Source organism: Mauremys reevesii, linkage group 10 (assembly GCF_016161935.1).
Source record: "Mauremys reevesii isolate NIE-2019 linkage group 10, ASM1616193v1, whole genome shotgun sequence".
Classification (NCBI taxonomy): Eukaryota; Metazoa; Chordata; order Testudines; family Geoemydidae; genus Mauremys; species Mauremys reevesii.
Genome location: NC_052632.1, coordinates 54,369,964 through 54,389,020, shown reverse-complemented (window position 1 = coordinate 54,389,020; position 19,057 = coordinate 54,369,964). Strand labels below are relative to the sequence as shown.

At 50.4% G+C, this 19,057-nt stretch overlaps 1 protein-coding gene across 4 annotated transcripts in view; it reads left to right on the top strand.

Moving 5' to 3' along the window:
- Nucleotides 1–470: 470 nt before the first annotated feature.
- Nucleotides 471–19,057, top strand: part of PGAP6 (post-glycosylphosphatidylinositol attachment to proteins 6) — a 49,809-nt gene continuing 31,222 nt past the window's right edge. The window contains exons 1-2 of one of the 4 annotated variants that reach the window (XM_039492262.1): nt 471–654; nt 11,452–11,629. In XM_039492262.1, coding sequence (XP_039348196.1) covers nt 561–654; nt 11,452–11,629 — 272 coding nt within the window. In that variant the 5' untranslated portion in view covers nt 471–560. Of the gene's footprint in view, nt 655–1,528; nt 1,574–5,154; nt 5,249–11,451; nt 11,630–19,057 lie in introns of those variants that run through there. The other 3 variants (XM_039492259.1, XM_039492260.1, XM_039492261.1) reach the window with 3 other exon arrangements.

The window sequence follows — 19,057 nt, the reverse complement described above, 5'->3', positions numbered from 1 at the left end:
GATCAAATGAAGGCCGCTTTAATTCTGAATGAGGCATGTCTACGCTACAAAATTGCTCTGCCTATTTTACACCAGCATAGAGTCCCAGCAGTAATCACCAGAGTCCCACCCCCAGCTCCAGGGGCCTCTTCAGGGTTATGGGGTGCACCCCAGGGAACTGTCGGGGGATGGTCTCTGGAGTCGGGGTATACAGGGAACTCTTGGGGCTAGGGAGTCTGAGGGGGTCACTCCAGAATGGGAGGTGTCTGGGGGGTGACTCCAAGGGACTCGAGGGAGGTCACTAGAGGGGGCGGTCTGGGGGGGGGGTCACTAAGGGCGCTCTGGCGGGGGGGGTCACTCCGCGAAAAGGGCGCCTGGGGGGTGTCGTTGCGCTCCCCGCCGCCAGGGCTAGAGGAGGTGCCCCGCCCCGGCCGGGCTGAGGCGGGGCCGGCCTTGCCAAGCAGCGGAAGCCGGCGGGGCGGGGCTCGGCGGCCAGGGAGCCGCAGGGGCGGCGATGGGGTCTCGCGGCGGGAGGAGTCCGCTGCCCCGGGCGGCGATGCCAGGATAGCGCAGCCGGTGCCATGGTGCGGGCAGCGGCCCCAGCGCTCGGGCTCCTCCTCCTGCGGCTGCTGCAGCTTCTCTCGCTCCCCGCCGCCCGCAGCGGCCGGCCCGGCGGTGAGTGATCGGGGCGGAGCTGAGACCCCCACCCGGCAGGGCCTCGCCGTGTGGGGCAGAGCCCGGCGCCCCCTGCTGCCCTGCCTTACCCGGCTCCGCGCCCCCCGGCCACAGACGCACAGCAGGGGCGGGCACAGCCCGGGTAGCTGCCCTCAACGGGCGCTGGGCACCGGGGAGCTCTCCCGGGCTCCTCCGCTCTCCGGAGACCTGTCCTGGGAATTCGGTGCGGCGCCGCGCTGAGGGGGCCGGGTGCTCGGCACCTACGCGAGCAGCCCCGGGGAGGGGAGCCCGTGCGCCAGGCCCGCCGGTGTGGGGGCGGGAGCGTCCCGGAGCCCGGCCACCGCGGCCCCTTGGCGCTCTTCCTGCTTCGCGAAACACGGTGGAGGCGGAGGATGCAGGAAGCGGGCAAGGCTGTGCAGGAGCGGTGCTGACGGCCTTGGACTAATAGCCTGAATAATCCCTTAGCGGTGCCTGCGTCTCCTCGCTCCATGGCTGGAGGAGGAGAGTCAGCCTCCCTCATGCTGCTTCACGGCCTCAGCAGCCGCTAGCAGCCTGGAAACAGGGCAGCTGGCGGCCTGCTGGGCGGTCTGTCTAGCGCTTGTTGACCAGCTGTGCAGTGAGAATCCAGGGGCCACTTTGCTCTGCGTTCTGAGCTGGCTGAGGGGGCTTAGCAGTTTGTGCGGCGTCTGTCCTCTTTCCTTCTGTCTTTCCGTGCTCCAGTTGGCTGACCCTGTAGAAATTGAGTGTTGGCGGTGGCTCCTAATTCCAGCCCTTTAAACTGTGGCCAGTATTCACGTCATCACTGGAGAGATGCTTGTGAGGAGCTGAGTAGGCTGCATTGGCTGGGCTCCTGTTACTTGTGTATGTGGGGTTCTCCTGACTTAAGAGTCCCATATGCTGTGCGTCTTCCTGGAAGAGGGTGAGATTTCTGAACCCCTGTCCCTGCGGAATTATCACAGCCAGACACTTCTGTACCAATGCTGTGAGCATTGTTGGAATTTGGTGATGGCAATTGGCTTGTACAGCCTGTCTCACTCATTTAGTAGTTGCATCTGTGGGCACATCAAATTATGATCTCTTTCTATCTCTTGCATGTGCCGGCAAATTCTTCACCTGGCAAATTCTGCTGCCTGCATTAAATATGTTAGACTGAATTTACTGCCTAGGAAGACCATTCAATCTATAATCAATATTAATTAGCCCTGCCAGAAGCTCTCTAAATGTTTATATATAGCATAGTTTCAAAGCTGCAGAATTCTGTCTCTGCACTGCCTCCTTCCTATCTGTGTAGGCACTTGGAAGACTTTTCAGAATCAGTGGGAAATGGCTATCTAGGAAAGTTGTTTGCAGTGTTAGTTGTAGGCATGTTGGTCCCAGGATATTTGAGAGACAAGGTGGGTTAAAGTCCATATGCCCTATCAGTTGAGACTCTGATTAGCATAATCAAATTCCACGGTCAGTGAGTCATTCTCTGGTGCCTTGTGTTTGCAAGGGCTGGAAGTGGAACAATAGAGGGTTGGTACAACAGACCTGGCTTCTGACTTCCTCACTGATCACTGGTTCTATATGCGAGTTCATCAGTGAAATGGAATTAACAAGATTTTAGGAAATTTTTTTGCTCAGCCTGCGTAAGGGGCATTTAAGCAGTGGGGTAGAAGACCCACACTGAGGGTCAGGGAGCTGCATGTGTCTAAAAAGGCAAGTCCCCTTTGCAGCAAGATCACTTAAGAGACTTTCCACACACTCCTGGTTAGTGGGCAAGCTGTTCTAAAAATGTGGAATGCCATTTTGAAAACTCTTCAAAATTCTTTTTTGCCCTATCCCAGCTACAAATTGGCTTGTCTGAGAAGCCTCAGAAGAGGATTATGCAAAAGATCATGGTGAGTTGTTCCCAGGCCACATCTGAGGTGCTTCCCTGCACACATTCTACTTGGAAGTCCCCTCCAGGTGGGCTATCACACCCCTCAGCTGGCCTGCATCCTGGGAATGCATTCTGGTGCTGTTTGGGAGGAGCGTGAGTCCTGCTGAGACCACATACTTCCTTTCCTAGAGGCCAGGTTTCAGTGCAAGATCCTTCCCCACCCACGCTGAATTGGATTACGCACACCTTCCCTACTGCCAGAGGCCATTCTCCAGCTCAACTTCATCAGTTAGGGAAGCACTTCAGTGATGCTGTTAAAGTTCTGTCCTGGGGCTGCCAACCCTCCCAGCATGGCATTTGCTGGAGTAATCAACCCAGGCTTGTCTTGTGGCTGCCATCCCTTAGCACGGCTCATTGTTCAAATATTTGTGTTTTAACTCCTGCAGAGTTGTGAGTCCTAGCTGAAAGGGCGGATGGGGTATTCTATGAATCCATTACAGAGCAATGGAAAGCAAACAGCATTGTGCCATTGCTTGTAATAAAGGCTGCTCAAAACAGTAAAATAAACATAATTAGAAACTAAGCTTGAAAGTGGCAGGACTGACCTGACTCCTTATGGATAAAAGGTTACAAAGGTTTCTTTGACCACAGAGCCTAGCCCCTATTGACAGTTGTTCTAGTTACTCCCTCTGTAGCACTTTGCCCTTGGAGTGAACAAGACTGGTGGTGACAAACAGGGCAGAACTGGGTCTTCTGGTTTTTGCTCTTGTCATTCTCTGCAGCGGGTTGTTGCATAGTTCATGCCTGATCATGTTAATGCCTCAGGTTCCCTTGTCCCTGCCATCCACATTGTTCTAATTTTCACATTGCCTGAAGGTGTCTTGCCCTCAACAGTGTCCGGAAGGCAGTGACTCTGCCCTGGGTTAGGATGCAGAGGGTGGCAGGCTATAACATGGCCATGTCCAGAGAGGTTCATTGAAATAGGACCATTTCCTTCCAATCTTAGATCTGGTGCAAAATGAATTGTTCTGATGTTTGAGACTACCTGTCTGGGTTGAATTTGTGCCTGGGCTTGTCCATGAGATATGCTGTCAATAGGATTGCCTACGCTTTAAGAGTTGTGGTGTTTAACCTAGTGTAGAGAAGTCCAGTAATGGTGTCAGCTCATGGAGTCTCCTTTGTTTTCTCTCTGAAGCTTCAGCTTCTTTCCATGTAAAGTGAATCTTCAATTTTAAGTGTGTACAAAACACCAACTTGAAATGTAGTCAGTCAAACCATGACTTAATCATGGTTGTTCCAGATACTGCTCCTGCCAGGGGTCCCTCTACCAATGACTGTGATTTTCAATCCTGTTTTCCTATCTTACAAAATAAGAAGGACCCACAAAAATGGGGTGTGTGTGTTTACAAGGAAGCTGATAGCACTGGTGATAGGCACATGCACAAAGGAAACAAATTGAATGCTTATTCTTTGTTACAGTGGTGCCCAGAATGCAATGCTGACCACAGGGTGGCCCAGACCATGCCCTAGCGAGCTGCTTATAACCCACTAAAAAACCAGGAAGTGTTGTGTTTAAGTTGAAAGTATCCATTTAGGTAATAGATTATGTATTTGTATTTGTGGTCTAAGACCAGGGCCCCACTGTGCTATAGGCACTGTACACAGAACAAAGACAGTCCCTGCCCCAAGATTTTTTTGGGATCCCACTACTCAGCCTTTGGAAGTAAGGAGATAATTGACACACAATTTGAACCCTCTCTTCATACCCACCCGAACAGTGTTAGCCGTCTGCTGTGTTCTGCATTGAGCTGCCATTGGTTACCTAGTGGAGTTTGTATGGCCTTTGTGCTCTCTCTGAGACTCTAACACAGGGGTCGGCAACCTTTCAGAAGTGCTGTGCCGAGTCTTCATTTATTCACTCTAATTTAAGGTTTTGTGTGCCAGTAATACATTTTAACATTTTTAGAAGGTCTCTTTCTATAAGTCTATAATATATAACTAAACTGTTGTATGTAAAGTAAATAAAAAGCTTTTTAAAATGTTTAAGAAGCTTCATTTAAAATTAAATTAAAATATAGAGCCCCCCAGACTAGTGGCCAGGACCTGGGCAATGTGAGTGCCACTGAAAACCAGCTCGCGTGCCGCCTTCGGCACCCATGCCATAGGTTGCCTACCCCTGCTCTAACAACTCCCATGGCTGTGGTACTGTACAGCAGAGTCTCCGCTGGCCTGGAGAGCCCAGTGTGGGCTGACTGCCTTGAGTGCAACAGGGTATTTGCAGTCATTGCTGACACAGGCTGTTTTAAGGAAGCTGCTTCTTTAAGGTTTATGTTTGGCCTTGGTTATCCTTTGACAGAATTATCTTTCGGGCTTTCCTGGCTACTCCCTCATTGTTTGCAGTGTTTGTTTAATTTGCTGATGAGCACTGGGAGCCAGCTCTTGGTACAGCTGTGTTCTAGCCCCACCCTCATCTGGCATGCTGTTTGGTGGGTTAACCAACCCCGCTCTTAAGCTGCCACCCTTCCTCTCCTGGCACAGTGCACTTCTGGTGGGTGGGGAGGGGTGGACAGGGCCCGATAGACCTCCAACGCATGGCTGGAAATCAGGCTCTGAACTGAGATGCAATGGGGAATTTCTAAGGGCCAAATGAACAAACTTTCCCAGCAGGAATGTCCCATTCTCAGGGATGATGTCATGAGGAAGCCAGCCCAACTGAAGGCATGAGCAAAGAAAGTGAGTTTTCTCTTATTTTAAAAAGCGAGACAACCATCATACTTAGAGCCCTGCAAATTTGCAGATACCCGCTTTATATCTGTGGACCATGTTTGTGGATCGCAGATCAGCCACAGATACAAATTTTATATCCATGCAAGGTTCTAATCATATAGCTGCACCATACCTGAGCCAAGCAAATACAGCTCATCAGCAATTAGTGAGATGGCAACTGATGGGGGGAGCTGCCCCTAGCATCACCCTCTCACTCATTCATGGGTAGGGGATTGCCTTTCACCTGCCTGGGAATTTGTCGTTCTTTGCAACTGCTTCCATGCCCAGCTCACCCTGTGTACAGTGTAGTTCTGCCCACAATGGTTTGTCTCAATTCATCTCTTTTCTCTGCATCTCCCTTTAAATCCCACTGGCCTGACCTGTCCTCTGGATGTAGCTAGGCAGGTGCTGAGCTGCTCTGTGCAAGTAGCTAGACTACATGAGAACACACTCCTACTATGGTTATTCTGTCCTTCCCCATGCCTTATTTCATTCCCATGCATCTTATGGCTGACCTGGAGTGTGAGTTCTTTGGGGGCAGGGATTGTCCCTTACTGGTTTGTACAACATCCAGCACAGACAATTGGGTTCTTGGAATGCTACTCTAAAGATCATGTGAAAGGGAAGCCAGCTGTGATGTTTGTCTACACACACAGGTTTCACTGGATTATCTACAGTTGTATTGAAAATTGGTTCACTGGGCAGGGGTTTGCACCAGTTTACCAAATGAAGCTGACTGAATAAGCCAGGTGTAGACTGATTGACATTGCTCCCAGCTGCTGTGTGGAGCAGAGCCTGACATTAAAACTGCAGAAAGGTTCCCTGCTCAGGTTCTGTCAGATCCAACTTCTGGATGATTTTGTTGGGATTAGTCCTGTTTTGAGCAGGGGGGTGGATTAGATGACCTCCTGAGGTCCCTTCCAACCCTAATGTCTATGATGCTGGCCTGCATCCACTGGTTCTGCTCCCAGCTGCTGTCTGGCTCTGCTCAATGCCTGTGCACTAACAGCTGTTTTTAGAGATCTACTGGATAGGTGCTATCTTTAACCTGTTCAGAGCCAAATCACCCCAAGGAGGTCAAGGAATTATTTCAGTACCTTTAGCTATCCTTAGGGGAGGATGGAGATGATCTAAGAAATGGCAAAGGCCTTGTCTTCACACAATTTGTGCAGATTTAGCTGAAGTATTTTCAAGTTCGTTTAAACTGGTGCAGATACCTGTGTGGCTCTTCCATCTCTCCATATCCCTGTCTACCTATTCTTCCCCCAAACTGGGTACTTTAAATGTTTGTTTAGCTAGTAGATCATTACACTTTATAAATTAATCTCAAAAGCCCCCAGTAGAGTTCCTGGGAAGAAGGGGAGCAGCATGACAGTAGGGCAGGTGGAGCAGTCCTGGGCCAGGAGGAGTGGGGCAGGAAAGGAGAAAGGACAAGAACTCACAGCCTAGTTTATTTTTCTAAAGGGCAGGTAAAGAGAAACAGGTCTGAGTCATCCTGACTCCCTACATCACCTGAGGCTGCTCTGTGATGATGCTCCCAGTAACTTTGAGATTTATTGGATGGGGTCAAAGCAGGTGTGGGGAGAAGTGGAAGAGCTGCTGTTGCTCTCCAGCAGCTATAGACTTTCTTGTGTTTGTAAACTCCAAAAGTGCCTGTCCCATGCTTGCCCTTGGCAGTCTTAAATCAACATGATCAATAAAGAGACCCCCTCAGTTCCCCAGAACAAATCAAATAACCCTGAGATGCAAATATAATTTACCTAGCTCTGGTATAGCACTCATCAGCTGAAAGTGCTTTACAAAGAAGGTAAGCATCATGATCCCATTGTACAGATGGGGAAACTGGGCACAGAGAGGTGCAGTGTCTGATGCATGGTCACCCTGCAGGTCAGTAGCAGAACCAGAAATAGAAGTTTATAGATCTGCTATCCACCTCATATGAACACAGTGCCCCCAGGGTCCGACAGAACCATTACCAGCTGTTCCCTACATCTGATACCCCTGGATAAAAGCATTAACTGAGTATGAAATATTAAAGAATATTATTGGAATGGTTCTTCTTGGGCTCAAGAGTTATCACCCCCATTGAATCAAGTGAGAGCAATTCCCCTCTCTTTAATTTACACTCAAGCTGTTTTTCTGCAGACCAGGGAGCTCTGTCTGCACTAGGAAACTGAAAGCCTGAGTTGCTGAGTGAAAAACTGGGCCTGTGTGCCAAGAAATTAAACCCATGATTACCCTGTCAAATTGCAGTCCCTTGAGTGCAGGCCAGGCCAGTTCCTGCTTTGAGGTATTGTAAGGGTCCGTGTACGGGTCCCCTTGTCAAGTGAGGGGTCGCTCTTCACCTTCGGGGTGCCTGGGAACCAGGCTGCCTCACTACCGGAGGCTGGGTAGCAGTTCAGTCTTACAGTCCACGCCCTAGATCAGGGCGGGACAACAGGCAGTAGTCCTGGGCTCAGACCCTCAGGCAGGGGCTGAGCAAACAAGCAGTACGTTAAGCCTGAGCCCTAGGTCAGGGTGGGGCAGCAGGCAGTATTCCTGGGCTCAGACCCTCAGGCAGGGCCGTGCAAACAAACAGTAGTTCAGGGGCTCAGGCCCTCAGGCAGAGGCTGAGCAAACACCCAGCAGTTCAGTTTATCGGAGCCCAAGCCCTAGCTCAGGGCGGGGCAGCAACACAGATACAGGGCTCAGGGCTTGGCTACACTGGAGAGTTGCAGCGCTGGTGGTGGGTTTACAGCGCTGCAACTTACACACCGTCTACACTTGCAAGGCACATACAGCGCTGCATCTCCCTGGCTGCAGCGCTGCTGTACTCCTGGTCTGCCTCGGGTATAACTATTGCAGCGCTGGTGATGCAGCGCTGCTCCGCCAGTGTGGCCACCAAAAACGCTGTAATTGGCCTCCAGCAGAATTTTCCCATAATGCTTTTAACTAAAGAACTCTTTGTTTTGTTGTGAACTCAGGGCTCCCGGAGCTGCTTATCTAAAAAAGCAACACAGCTCCTGTTTGCTGTGAATGAGGCAGGCAGGGGGATGAATGTCTACAGCTAGTGTTTGCTTTAGGAGAAAAACAGCACGGCAGGGAGGGGGAGGGTGGGAAAGGGAGTCCGTCGGAGTAGCTGCTTATCTGGTCTGCAGGCTGTTTGCATTTAAGAGTGAATGAGGCATCGGGGAAATGGTCAGAATTTGCAAGGCAGGGAGCTGACACAGTGTTGGCTCCAAAAATCCCCCCTCTCTCTCTCTCTCCCCCACGCTCCCTGTCACACTCCACCCCACCCTCCTCTTTTGAAAAGCACGTTGCAGCCACTTGAACGCGGGGATAGCTGCCCATAATGCACCACTCCCAACACCGCTGCAAATGTGGCCACACTGCAGCGCTGGTAGCTGTCAGTGTGGCCACACTCCAGCGCTTTCCTTACACAGCTGTACGAAGACAGCTGTAACTCCCAGTGCTGCACATTTGCAAGTGTAGCCAAGCCCTCAGACCCTCAGGCAGGGCTGAGCAGCAGTTTAAGTTTGTAGAGCCCAAGCCCTGGCTCAGGGCAGGGCAGCAACACAGATACCGGGCTCAGACCCTCAGGCAGGGGCTGAGCAAACCACAGGTAAGTCCAGGCTTCTAAGCCTGAGCGTTGGGGTGAGGGGGAGACTGCCACCCATGAGTAGGGGGGTGGCAGGGGGGACACAGGCCCACCCACTCCACTGCGTCCCGGCCCGGGGCCCTAGCAGCGGCATGGATCCGCTGCAGTCAGTGGGGATCCTGGCCGCAACACACTGACATAGGCTCAGTGTCGGCTACAGCCAGACTGGGGTCGGCTATCCCCGGGCCACTTCCAATCTCCCCCTCCACTGGTACCTGTATCGTTGTGGATTCAGCAGGGGGGTCCACCAGCATCGGCTCCTCAGGATATGGGTGCACAGGAGGGCTCGGCCAGTCCTCCTCAGGGTACCGGGCTCGGGGCAGGCTCGGCCAGTCCTCCTCAGGGTACCGGGCTCGGGGCAGGCTCGGCCAGTCCTCCTCAGGGTACCGGGCTCGGGGCAGGCTCGGCCAGTCCTCCTCAGGGTACCGGGCTCGGGGCAGGCTCGGTTCAGCAGGAGCTCGGGCACCAGCGTCTGTCCTCTCCAGCGGCCAGGGCCCAACTGACCGCTGGGCCCGGGCCTTTATACTTCCTGTCCCGCCCCTTGACTTCTGGGGGGCGGGGACAGGTGGCAGTGGCTCCGCCTCTGAGGCGGCTGTTCTGGCTCGTCCCTCTCAGGTGCGGCTGGGAGCCAGGCCGCCTCACTACAGGTATCAATCATGTTTCCTGTTGGCAATAGGCTCCCCTAGTTTCTCAGGCCCTGGGCTCCAAATGCTGCCTGGGGACCAGCCCAGCATATGTTCTGTGCTAAGCAGGCCCTTTATGAAGCCGCCAGAGCCTTTTGAATTACTTGCTGCTCTGCTTCTTTCCCAACAGAAGTGAAATTGGTCTCAAATTGGTCTCTTCCCCTGGTGCCAAGGAGTTTGTGGGTAGAAAGAAGTAGCAATGGAATTTGGGAGGAGTGCGAAGAGATGCCTTCTTCTCCCCTCTCCCCAGAACATTGCTGAATGTTAGGAATCCTGCACTCCCTGCAGGCATAGAATGGCCCAAGCCACTTGTTCCAATGCACATGGGCAGAAACCGGAGCGTCGTCTGCTAATTCTCTGCCTCCATGCTCTCTTCCCAGCACCAGTCATCTAGGGTATGTCTAGATTGCAATGAGAAACCCTTGGCATCCAGTCTCAGAGCCCAGGTCAGGTGACTCGGGCTCGCGGGGCTATAAAATCGCAGCATAGACATTCAGGCTTGGGCTGGAGCCTGGGTTATGAGATCCACCCTCCTGGCAGGGTCTCAGAGCCTGGGCTCGAGCCCAAGCCCATATGTCTACACTGCAGTTTTATAGACCCACAGCCCGAGCCAGCTGAGCCAAGCCTGCTGCAGCCATCCTGCAGGTCTCTTATAGCAGTGTAGATGTACCCTAAGTGCTCTGTATCCACAATAGCCTCCTGGCTGTTGCATCCTATAAATTTTGGTTAGAGCTGAACTTTTCACCCCACCTGGGAGCTTTGTCCCCTAGTTACTGGGCAAGAGAAACTTGAGTTTGATCTCCACGTCTGTCTTGGGCAGCGTGACTCAGACTACTCTGCTATACCTCTCTGGTGTAGTATTCGGGCCAGGCCAGTATACTGGCCTGAATACTACACCAGAGAGGTATAGCAGAGTAGTCTGAGTCACGCTGCCCATCAGTTCAGAGCCCTGCTTCCCCAGGAGACTCTGAGACTCTGAAGGAGTCCTTGCCTATGGACCCTCAGTGCCTAGCCCTGTGTGCTAGTGCACTCCCTGAGTTACCATGAGCCACCTTGTGTCTGACCATGTCCTGTTGGCCTTTCAGGACTAGGAAGCAAGGCCAGGCATTGGAAGGTGCATTTGAAAAAGAGAGGTCGGGGCTGAGGATTGACATGGTTCTTTTCTTAGTGATGCCACAGCCAGTCACTGAGATGCAATGTCCTATCATGCCCTAAAGCCATTAATGACTGCTGCATGCCAAGTCCAAGGCCTCTGTGCGAGCCTCATCCTCCTGGGTCCATCCAGCTCATTTTGGCCCAGTTATACACTCCATCCACCTGCCGCTGGGCTTTTGTGGCTGTTTGCTTGGTGGCTTTATTGCCTCCATCATGTCTGACTGTGCCACTAGCATCTCTCTGGCTGGCTTCTCCCCTTCCCCTCCTGAGGGGCCCTCCAGGCTTTCTCTGTCCTTGGTCCCCTCCCTTCTACCTTGACTCCCATGTTATCCGGTAACTAGACTGCATGGGATGTAATGCGTCTATCCAGCTAGGCCCTTTCCTCCTCCTCTGGCATATCCTGGCTACTGAAGGCTTGGCCTGCATGAGAGTGTGATCTTGCAGTGTGACGGGAGTAGTGAGATTGGCATCTGTGTCTGGTTAATGCTGACGGTGTTGACCGTCCCTCTCACAGGAGCAGGGCTAAGGTGGCACATAGGTGACTGACTGGATTGTGGCAGGAGGTGAGAGCACAGGGTCCTGTGTGAGAAGTCGGTGAAGTAACGGGGTTTTTTCCAGTGACACTAGAACGCCCACACATCCCTGTGGGTAGGACCTGCATGTAGGCTCCCTAACCTCTGCTCTCTCTCTTCCAGACCTCCTGTACATCTCTGAGTATTTTTCTCAGAGTGCCCAGAAGCTGTCCTTCTACAGCTGGTATGGGAACGCCAAACTCTTCCGCTTCCAGGTGCCGGAGGACACTGTTCTGCTGCGCTGGCTCCTGCAGGCGTCCAAGGGGAAAGGACCTGAGTGCACCAGTACGGAGATCACCATGTATGTATAACCTGGCATCCATGGAGGTTGATTCTAATCCCCTCCCCCCTTAAAATTCCTTCGGGGCTGCCCAGAGGGGAATTTGCCTGAGCTGCAACTCCCTGATTTTTTTGAAGGGTTAGTTCCTCCCTCTGTGTTTTGCACTTGTGTATGTTTCTTGTGCATTTAAAATTTATGTGTAATGCATTTTCAGCAAACTGAAACTGTGAATTTGACACACGTTCACCAAATAGTTTTGGCCCAAAGCATTTTTTTTTATGAGGAGGGGGTGGCCAGGGCCAGCTTTAGGAAATGCGGGGCCCGATTTGACGGGGCCCCAGCAGGGATGACTCACCCGGCGGCGCTCTGGGTCTTCCGCGGCACTGAAAGACCCGCCGCCGAAGACCAGGTAGGGAACAGCCTAGTGAGTACATCTCCAACCCCGCCCCATGTTCTGTCCCTGACTGCCCCCCTCAGAAACCGCAACCCATCAACCCCCCTGCTCCTTGTCCCCTGACCACTCCTTCCCAAGACCCCACCCCCATCCAACTCGCCCTGCTCCCTGTCCTCTGACTGCCCTGACCCCATCCACCACCACCCCAACAGACCCCCTGAACTCCCACGCCTACCCAATCCTCCGCTTCCCCATCCCCTGACCACCCCCCCAAAACCTCTGCCTGATCCAACTCCCCCCCCAACTCCCTGACCCCGGGACTCCCTGCCCCTGCCTTATCCAACACTCCCCTTCCCCCGCAGCCCCCCTCTCTTACCATGCCGCTTACCCCCGCTGGAGCCGCGCCGCGGGGCCGGGCCGGAGCCGCTCGCCTGGGGCCAGACCGGGGCTGCACTGGGCCATGCTGCACCTCCCTGGAGCCCTCCTCGTGCCCGCCCCTACCCCAGCTTACCTGCCACTGCTTGTTTCCAGGCTTCCCGCGCAAACATCTGATTTGCGGGAAGCAGGGGAGGAGGAGGTGAGCTGTGGCCAGGGGCGGGGCGGACAGCTGTGGGAGCTTGGGAACAGGCTCCAACTCACCACTGGGCATGGGGCCCGATTCAGGGGAATCGGGAGAATCAGCCTAAAGCTGGCCCTGGGGGTGGCAGTGTCTCCCTTATAAGCTGCAGTCCAGTCATTAGGGCACCAGCCTGAGGTATGGGAGACCCAAGTTCAATTCCTCCCTCTGCCTGATGTGCAGCAGGGATTGAATTTGGATCTTCCACACTGCAGGAGAGTGCCCTAACCATGGAGCTATGGGATGTTCTGATATGGGGCTCAATCTTTCCTGTGGAAACTGTTCCACTGTGTATAAATAGTCTTTGGAACAAAAACATTAACTTGGGTGTGTCACCTCCCAGATGGGAGCCCTAACCACCAGACTATAGAGTCATTCTTGCTCACTCTCTCTGGCCCAGTGATTGTCTGTGTATTTATACATAGTGGAATAGCCTCAACAGGAGAGAGTGAGAGATGCCACCTGTAGGCTAGTCAGGGCCATCCCTACCTATTTTGGGGCCCTACACAGCCTCCTCGTGGGAGGGTGTGGGGGGCCCTGAGCCTCTGCAGGGGTGGGTGGGGCTGGCCCAAGGCCTCTGCGGGGATGGGGGGACTGGGTTGGGGAGCAGGAGGGAATCACCCCCCAGCACTCACAGACAGCGCGGAGCGGGCTGGGGCTGGGTCCCTGCACTTCTTGCTGCCAGTGAGTGCAGGCCTGGCCCTGCTGCACTCCTCAGGGGCGGGAAGAGGTGGGGCAAGGGCTGGAGCAGTACGCAACTGAGCAGGGCACCAGGAAATTTGGTGCCCCAAGTTTCCTGGTGCCCTACACAGCTGCGTACTTTGCGTATGGGTAAGGATGGCCCTGGCCCTAGTCTGTCACAACCATCAGCTGTCCCCAGGGGCAGTGTTCCCCACACCTCCTTTGAAGGCATCGTACCCCCTGCCTTCGTGTTCACAGAGGTCCTGTCTGTTTCCATGAGAAGTGTTGCTGTATCAGGAAAGCTGTAAACTCTCAATATTGTGACTTTGCAAGACTTCACCAAAAGCAAAGGATTTTGTGTGGTTGGGCAGACAAGTGTGCGGGCAGCCAGTGGGGTCTAGCTAGGCTTCCCAGCACTGCAGATTCAGGCTGTTGGGGCTGCTGCTTTGAGTCTTGGCTTCTCCTGAGCTTGATTAGCCTCTGAGCTAGATTTTACTATACTGCTGCCATCCACCTCCCATCCAACTGTGAGCTCTGACCCACAGTGGCACTTGGGCAGCTGCAAGTTTGGGCACAATGCACCATTGAATGGCAGGCGCTGGGCACTGGCTGGCACAGCTGAGGTCTTAGTCTGGTAATGTAGAATGTCTCAAAAGGTTTGGTATGGTTGGACTGGATGACTTAATAGGTCTCTGTCAGTGAATGGTATGATCATTTATTAAGCAGCATCCCAGCAAGTGCTGTCGTGACCAGTACTGCAGTGAGAGGATAGTGGGCTTCCAGAGACCACATTGTATAATACCTGCCATTCTAACCCTCCGCAGTCCCATAACTCCAGAATTAAGGGAGTGTAATATAATTAATGGCAATTAACATGGATTTTTTGGAAAATAGATCCTATCAAACTCACTCTATCTTTTTTTGATGAGAATACAAGTTTGATAAAGATAATAATGTTGATGTAATAGATTTCTATAAGGCATTTCACTTGTTACTGCATGATGTGTTTAAAATAAAATTAGAACTATAAAATTAACATGGCACACACAACATGGATTAAAAGCTTGCTAACTGATAGGTCTTAGAATGTAATTGTAAATGGGACCCATCATCAAGGGGGTGCAGTTCTAGTGGGATTCAGCAAAGATCAGTTTTTGGCCCTATGCCATTTACATTTTTATTAATGATGTGAAAGAAAAGAAAATCATTTCTGGTAGAGTTTGCAGATTCCACAAAAATTGTGGGAGTGATAAATAATGAGGGAATAGATCACTGAGACAGAGCAATCTGGTTTGCCTGGTAAACTGGGCACAAGCAAACAAAATGCATTTTAGTGTGGCTAAATGTAAATGTCTACAGCTAGGAACATCCTCGGAAGCAGTGAGTCTGAAAAAGAATTGGGAGTCATGGTGGATAATCCACTGAACATGAGCTCCCCATGCAATGCTGTGGCCAAAAGGGATAATGCAATCATTGAATGCATAAACAGGAGAATCTCAGTTAGAATAGAAAGGTTAGAAGTCTACAGAAGTCTAAATACAAAGATGGGTGAATGTGATTACCTGGTATTAAATGAGGATATTGATATAATAGGCATCACAGAAACTTGGTGGAACGATGATAATCAATGGGACATGGTAATACTAGGTACAGAGTATACAGGAATGCCAGAGTAGGTCATGCTGCGGGGGAGTGAAAGAAATCATAGAGTAAAATATAGTAAAAATCTTAAATGAATCAGATTGTACCTTTAGAATCTCTCTGGATAGAAATTCCATGCTTGAGTAATGAGTATAGCAGTAGGCATATACTACTGATCACCTGACCAGGATGGTGATGGTGCTAGAGAAATGCTCAAGGAGATTAGAAGGGTTACAAAAACAGAAAATGTAATAATAATGGGGGATTTCAACTGTCACTTTATTGACTAGGTATATGTCACCTTAGGACATGATGCAGAGATGCAATTTCAAGACACCGTTAATGACTGCTTCTTCGAGCAGCTAGTCCTGTAATGCACAAGGGGAGAAGCAATTCTTGTTTTAGTCCTAAATGGCACATAGGATCTGGTCCAAGAGGTGAAAATAGCTGATCTATTTGGTAATAGTGACCATGTAATTAAATTTAATAATCTTGTAAGGGGGGAAAATACCAAAGAAACCCACCCCAGTAACATTGAACTTCAAAAAGGGGAACTACGCAAAAATGAGGAAGTTAGTTCAACGGAAATTAAAAGGATCAGTCACAAGAGTGAAATGCCTGCAAGCTGCATGGAAACTATTTAGAAACATCATAATAGAGGCTCAATTAAATGTATGCCCCAAACAAAAACAAACAAAAAAGGGAAGAGAACCAAAACAATGCCACCATAGTTAAACAGCAGAGTAAAATAAAAAGTTAGAGGGGGAAAAAGGCATCCTTTAAAAATTGGAAGGTTTCAGAGTAGCAGCTGTGTTAGTCTGTATCCGCAAAAAGAACAGGAGTATTTGTGGCACCTTAGAGACTAACAATTTTATTTGAGCATAAGCTTTCGTGGGTTACAGCCCACTTCATCAGATGCGTCTTGGGATGTAGCCCACAAAAGCTTATGCTCAGATAAAATTGTTAGTCTCTAAGGTGCCACACGTACTCCTGTTCTTCTTAAAAATTGGAAGTTGTATCCTACTGAGGAAGATAGAAAGGAGCTTCAAGTCTGGCAAGTCAACTGTAAAAGTATAATTAGGCAGGCCAAATATCAGATGCTGGATGACAGCCAGCCAATCAGTGGGGCCACTGGATGATCAGGATGCTAACAGAGCACTCAAGGAAGACAAGGCCATTGCAGAGAAGCTAAATGAATTCTTTGGTCTTCACTGATGAGGATGGGAGGGAGATGCCCACACTTGAGCCATTCTTTTTAGATGACAAATCTGAGGCTTGTCTATGCTGGGAAGTTTTTGCCCAGTAAAGCAGCTTTCTGCGGTGTAACTCCTGTGGTATACACATTGCCAAGCCACTTTGTGCCTAGAAACTCCTCGGTTGCAGCATTGCAAAAAACATACAGCTCGAGGTGTTATCGGCAGTGGCAGTGTAAACACATTACGGGGCAGAAAGCAATCAATTGGCCTCCGGAAGTGTCCCATAATCCATCAAATGGCCACTCTGCTCATTGTTTTGAATTCGGCTGCTCTGGAGACATACACCCCTCCCCTTTCAAAGCTCAGGACACAAAGCAAACCATTAAGGTGGAATGCTCATGCTGTTGAACGCAGAGGCAGAGGGTTGTGTGTGTGTGAGATTCTTCCCCATCTTCTCTCCCCCCCTCCCCCCCGCCTCAGGACTTGTTGCTTCCTGCCACTGTATGCACTTACAAGACAATGTGCTGACACACTCTCTGTCCCCCAAAACACACTCTCTCCTCCCCCACTCCATACACACACTTCCCCCCCCTCTCCCCTCCAGTTGAAAAGCAGCTCCAATCTAGTAGGATGCCCATGGAACAGTGGGATTGGGAAACCTGCATCATGTGACACTGTGCCTGCCCCATGAGGCATTGCAAACCCTTCCCAAAGCACCCTGCGGCCAGTTGCACAGTGGGATAGTTACCAGAATGAACTGCTCTCTTTGCCATTGCAAGAGCTGCTAAAGTGGATGTGCTCCACCGTCACAAGGAGCACAGTGTGGATACGCAACAACGGTTTAATTCCAGCGCTTTAATAAAAGTGGTATAACTTATTGCGCAGAAACTTGCCAGTGTAGACATACGCTGAGAAACTGTCAGAGAGTGAGGTGTCAGTTAAGGAGGATTTGGAACAAGTTGGTAAATTAAACCGTAATAAGTCACCAGCACTAGATGATCTGGAAAAGGGGGGAAACAGTGAGGTGGCAGAGTTTGCAGATGATACACATTTACTCAAGATAGTTAGGTCTAAAGCAGACTGTGAAGAGTTACGAAGGGATCTCACTAAACTGGGTGACTGAGAAACACAATGGCAGGTGAAATTCAAGGTTGATAAGTGTAAAGTAATGCACATTGGAAAACATAATCCCAACTATACATATAAAATGATGGAGGCTAAATTAACTGTTACCACTCAAGAAAGAGATCTTGAAGTCCTTGTGGATAGTTCTCCGAAAACATCCGCTCAGTGTGTAGCAGCAATCAAAAAAGCGAACAGAATGTTAGGAACCATTAGGAAAGGGACAGATAAAACAGAAAATATCATAATGCCATTATATAAATCCATGGTACGCCCATACCTTGAATACTGTGTGCAGTTCTGGTCTCTCTATCTCAAAAAAGATATAGTAAGATTGGAAAATGTACAAGTAAGGGTAGCAGAAAAGATTAGGGGCATGAATAGCTTCCGTGTGAGCGGAGATTAAAAAGCTTTAGACTGTTCAGCTTGGAAAAGAGACGCCTAAGGGTGGATATTATATAGGTCTATAACATCTTTGAATGGTGTGGAGAGAGTGAATAGTGAAGCATTATTTACCCCGTCACATAACACAACAACCAGGAGTCACCCAATAAAATTAATAGGCAGCAGGGTTAAAACAAATATAAGGCAATACTTCTTCACACAATGGACAGTCAACCTGTGGAACTCATTGCCAGGGGATGTTGTGAAGAGCAGAAGTATAACTGGATTCAAAAAAATAATTAAATACGTTCATGGAAGATAGATCTATCAATGGCTATTAGCCAAGACGGTCAGGGACGCAACCCCATGGTCTGGGTGTCCCATAACTTTTGACTGCCAGAAGCTGGCAATGGATGACGGGAGATGAGTCACTCTATAACTTGATCTATTCTGTTAATTCTTTCTGAAGCATCTGGCACTGGCCACTGCTAGGGCCCTGGGCTAGATGGACAATTAATCTGACCTGATATGGCAGTTTTACCTCTGTGTTTGGCACTGGTGTGACCACTGCTGGAATACTGTGTCCAGTTCTGGTGACCACAGTTCAAGAAGGATGTTGATAAACTGGAGAGGGTTCAGAGAAGAGCCATGAGAATGATTAAAGGGTTAGAAAATATGCCTTATAGTGATAAACTCAAGAAGCTCTATCTGCTTAGCTTAACAAAGAGAAAGTTAAGGGGTGATTTGATCACAATGGCTGGAAGTTGAAGCTAGACAAGTTCAGAAAAGGGCAACAAAAATTATTTGGGGTATGGAACAGCTTCCATATACGGAGAAATTAAGAAGACTGGGATTTTTCAGCTTGGAAAAGAGACGACTAAGGGAGGGATATGATAAAGTCTATAAAATCATGACTAGTGTGGAGAAAGTAAATAAGGAAGAGCTATTTACTCCTTCTCATAACATGCAAATGACATGCACATACAGAGCTTGTGTGAGGGCTCATTGAACTGCATCAGCAGAGCTGGGAGCAGGACTTGCTGCTGCAGGTCATGATAGATACTCCTGCGGGAATTCTGTGTCACAGAACATGCACAGAATTCATGTCCCCCACAGATTTCTTTGCTTTCCCGCAGAAAAAATGACTTCTGGCGGGGAAGCAAAGGGAAGCTGCAAGAGCAGTCACACGCCCCGCCGCAGCAGCGTAGGCAGCTTGGTTTGGGTGCCCGGAGCAGCTGGTAAGGATGTAAATCACCACCGGGAGGGGAGTGCATGTGAGAGAGAGAGACAGACACTCTCTCCCTCTCACTCGCTATTGCAGCATGCTCAGCATGGAGGGGCAGGGCTTCGGAGTGTTTCTGAGGAGGTAGGCATGGGGCAGGCTCTGTCCCCTCAGGCAGAGCAGAATGTAGCAG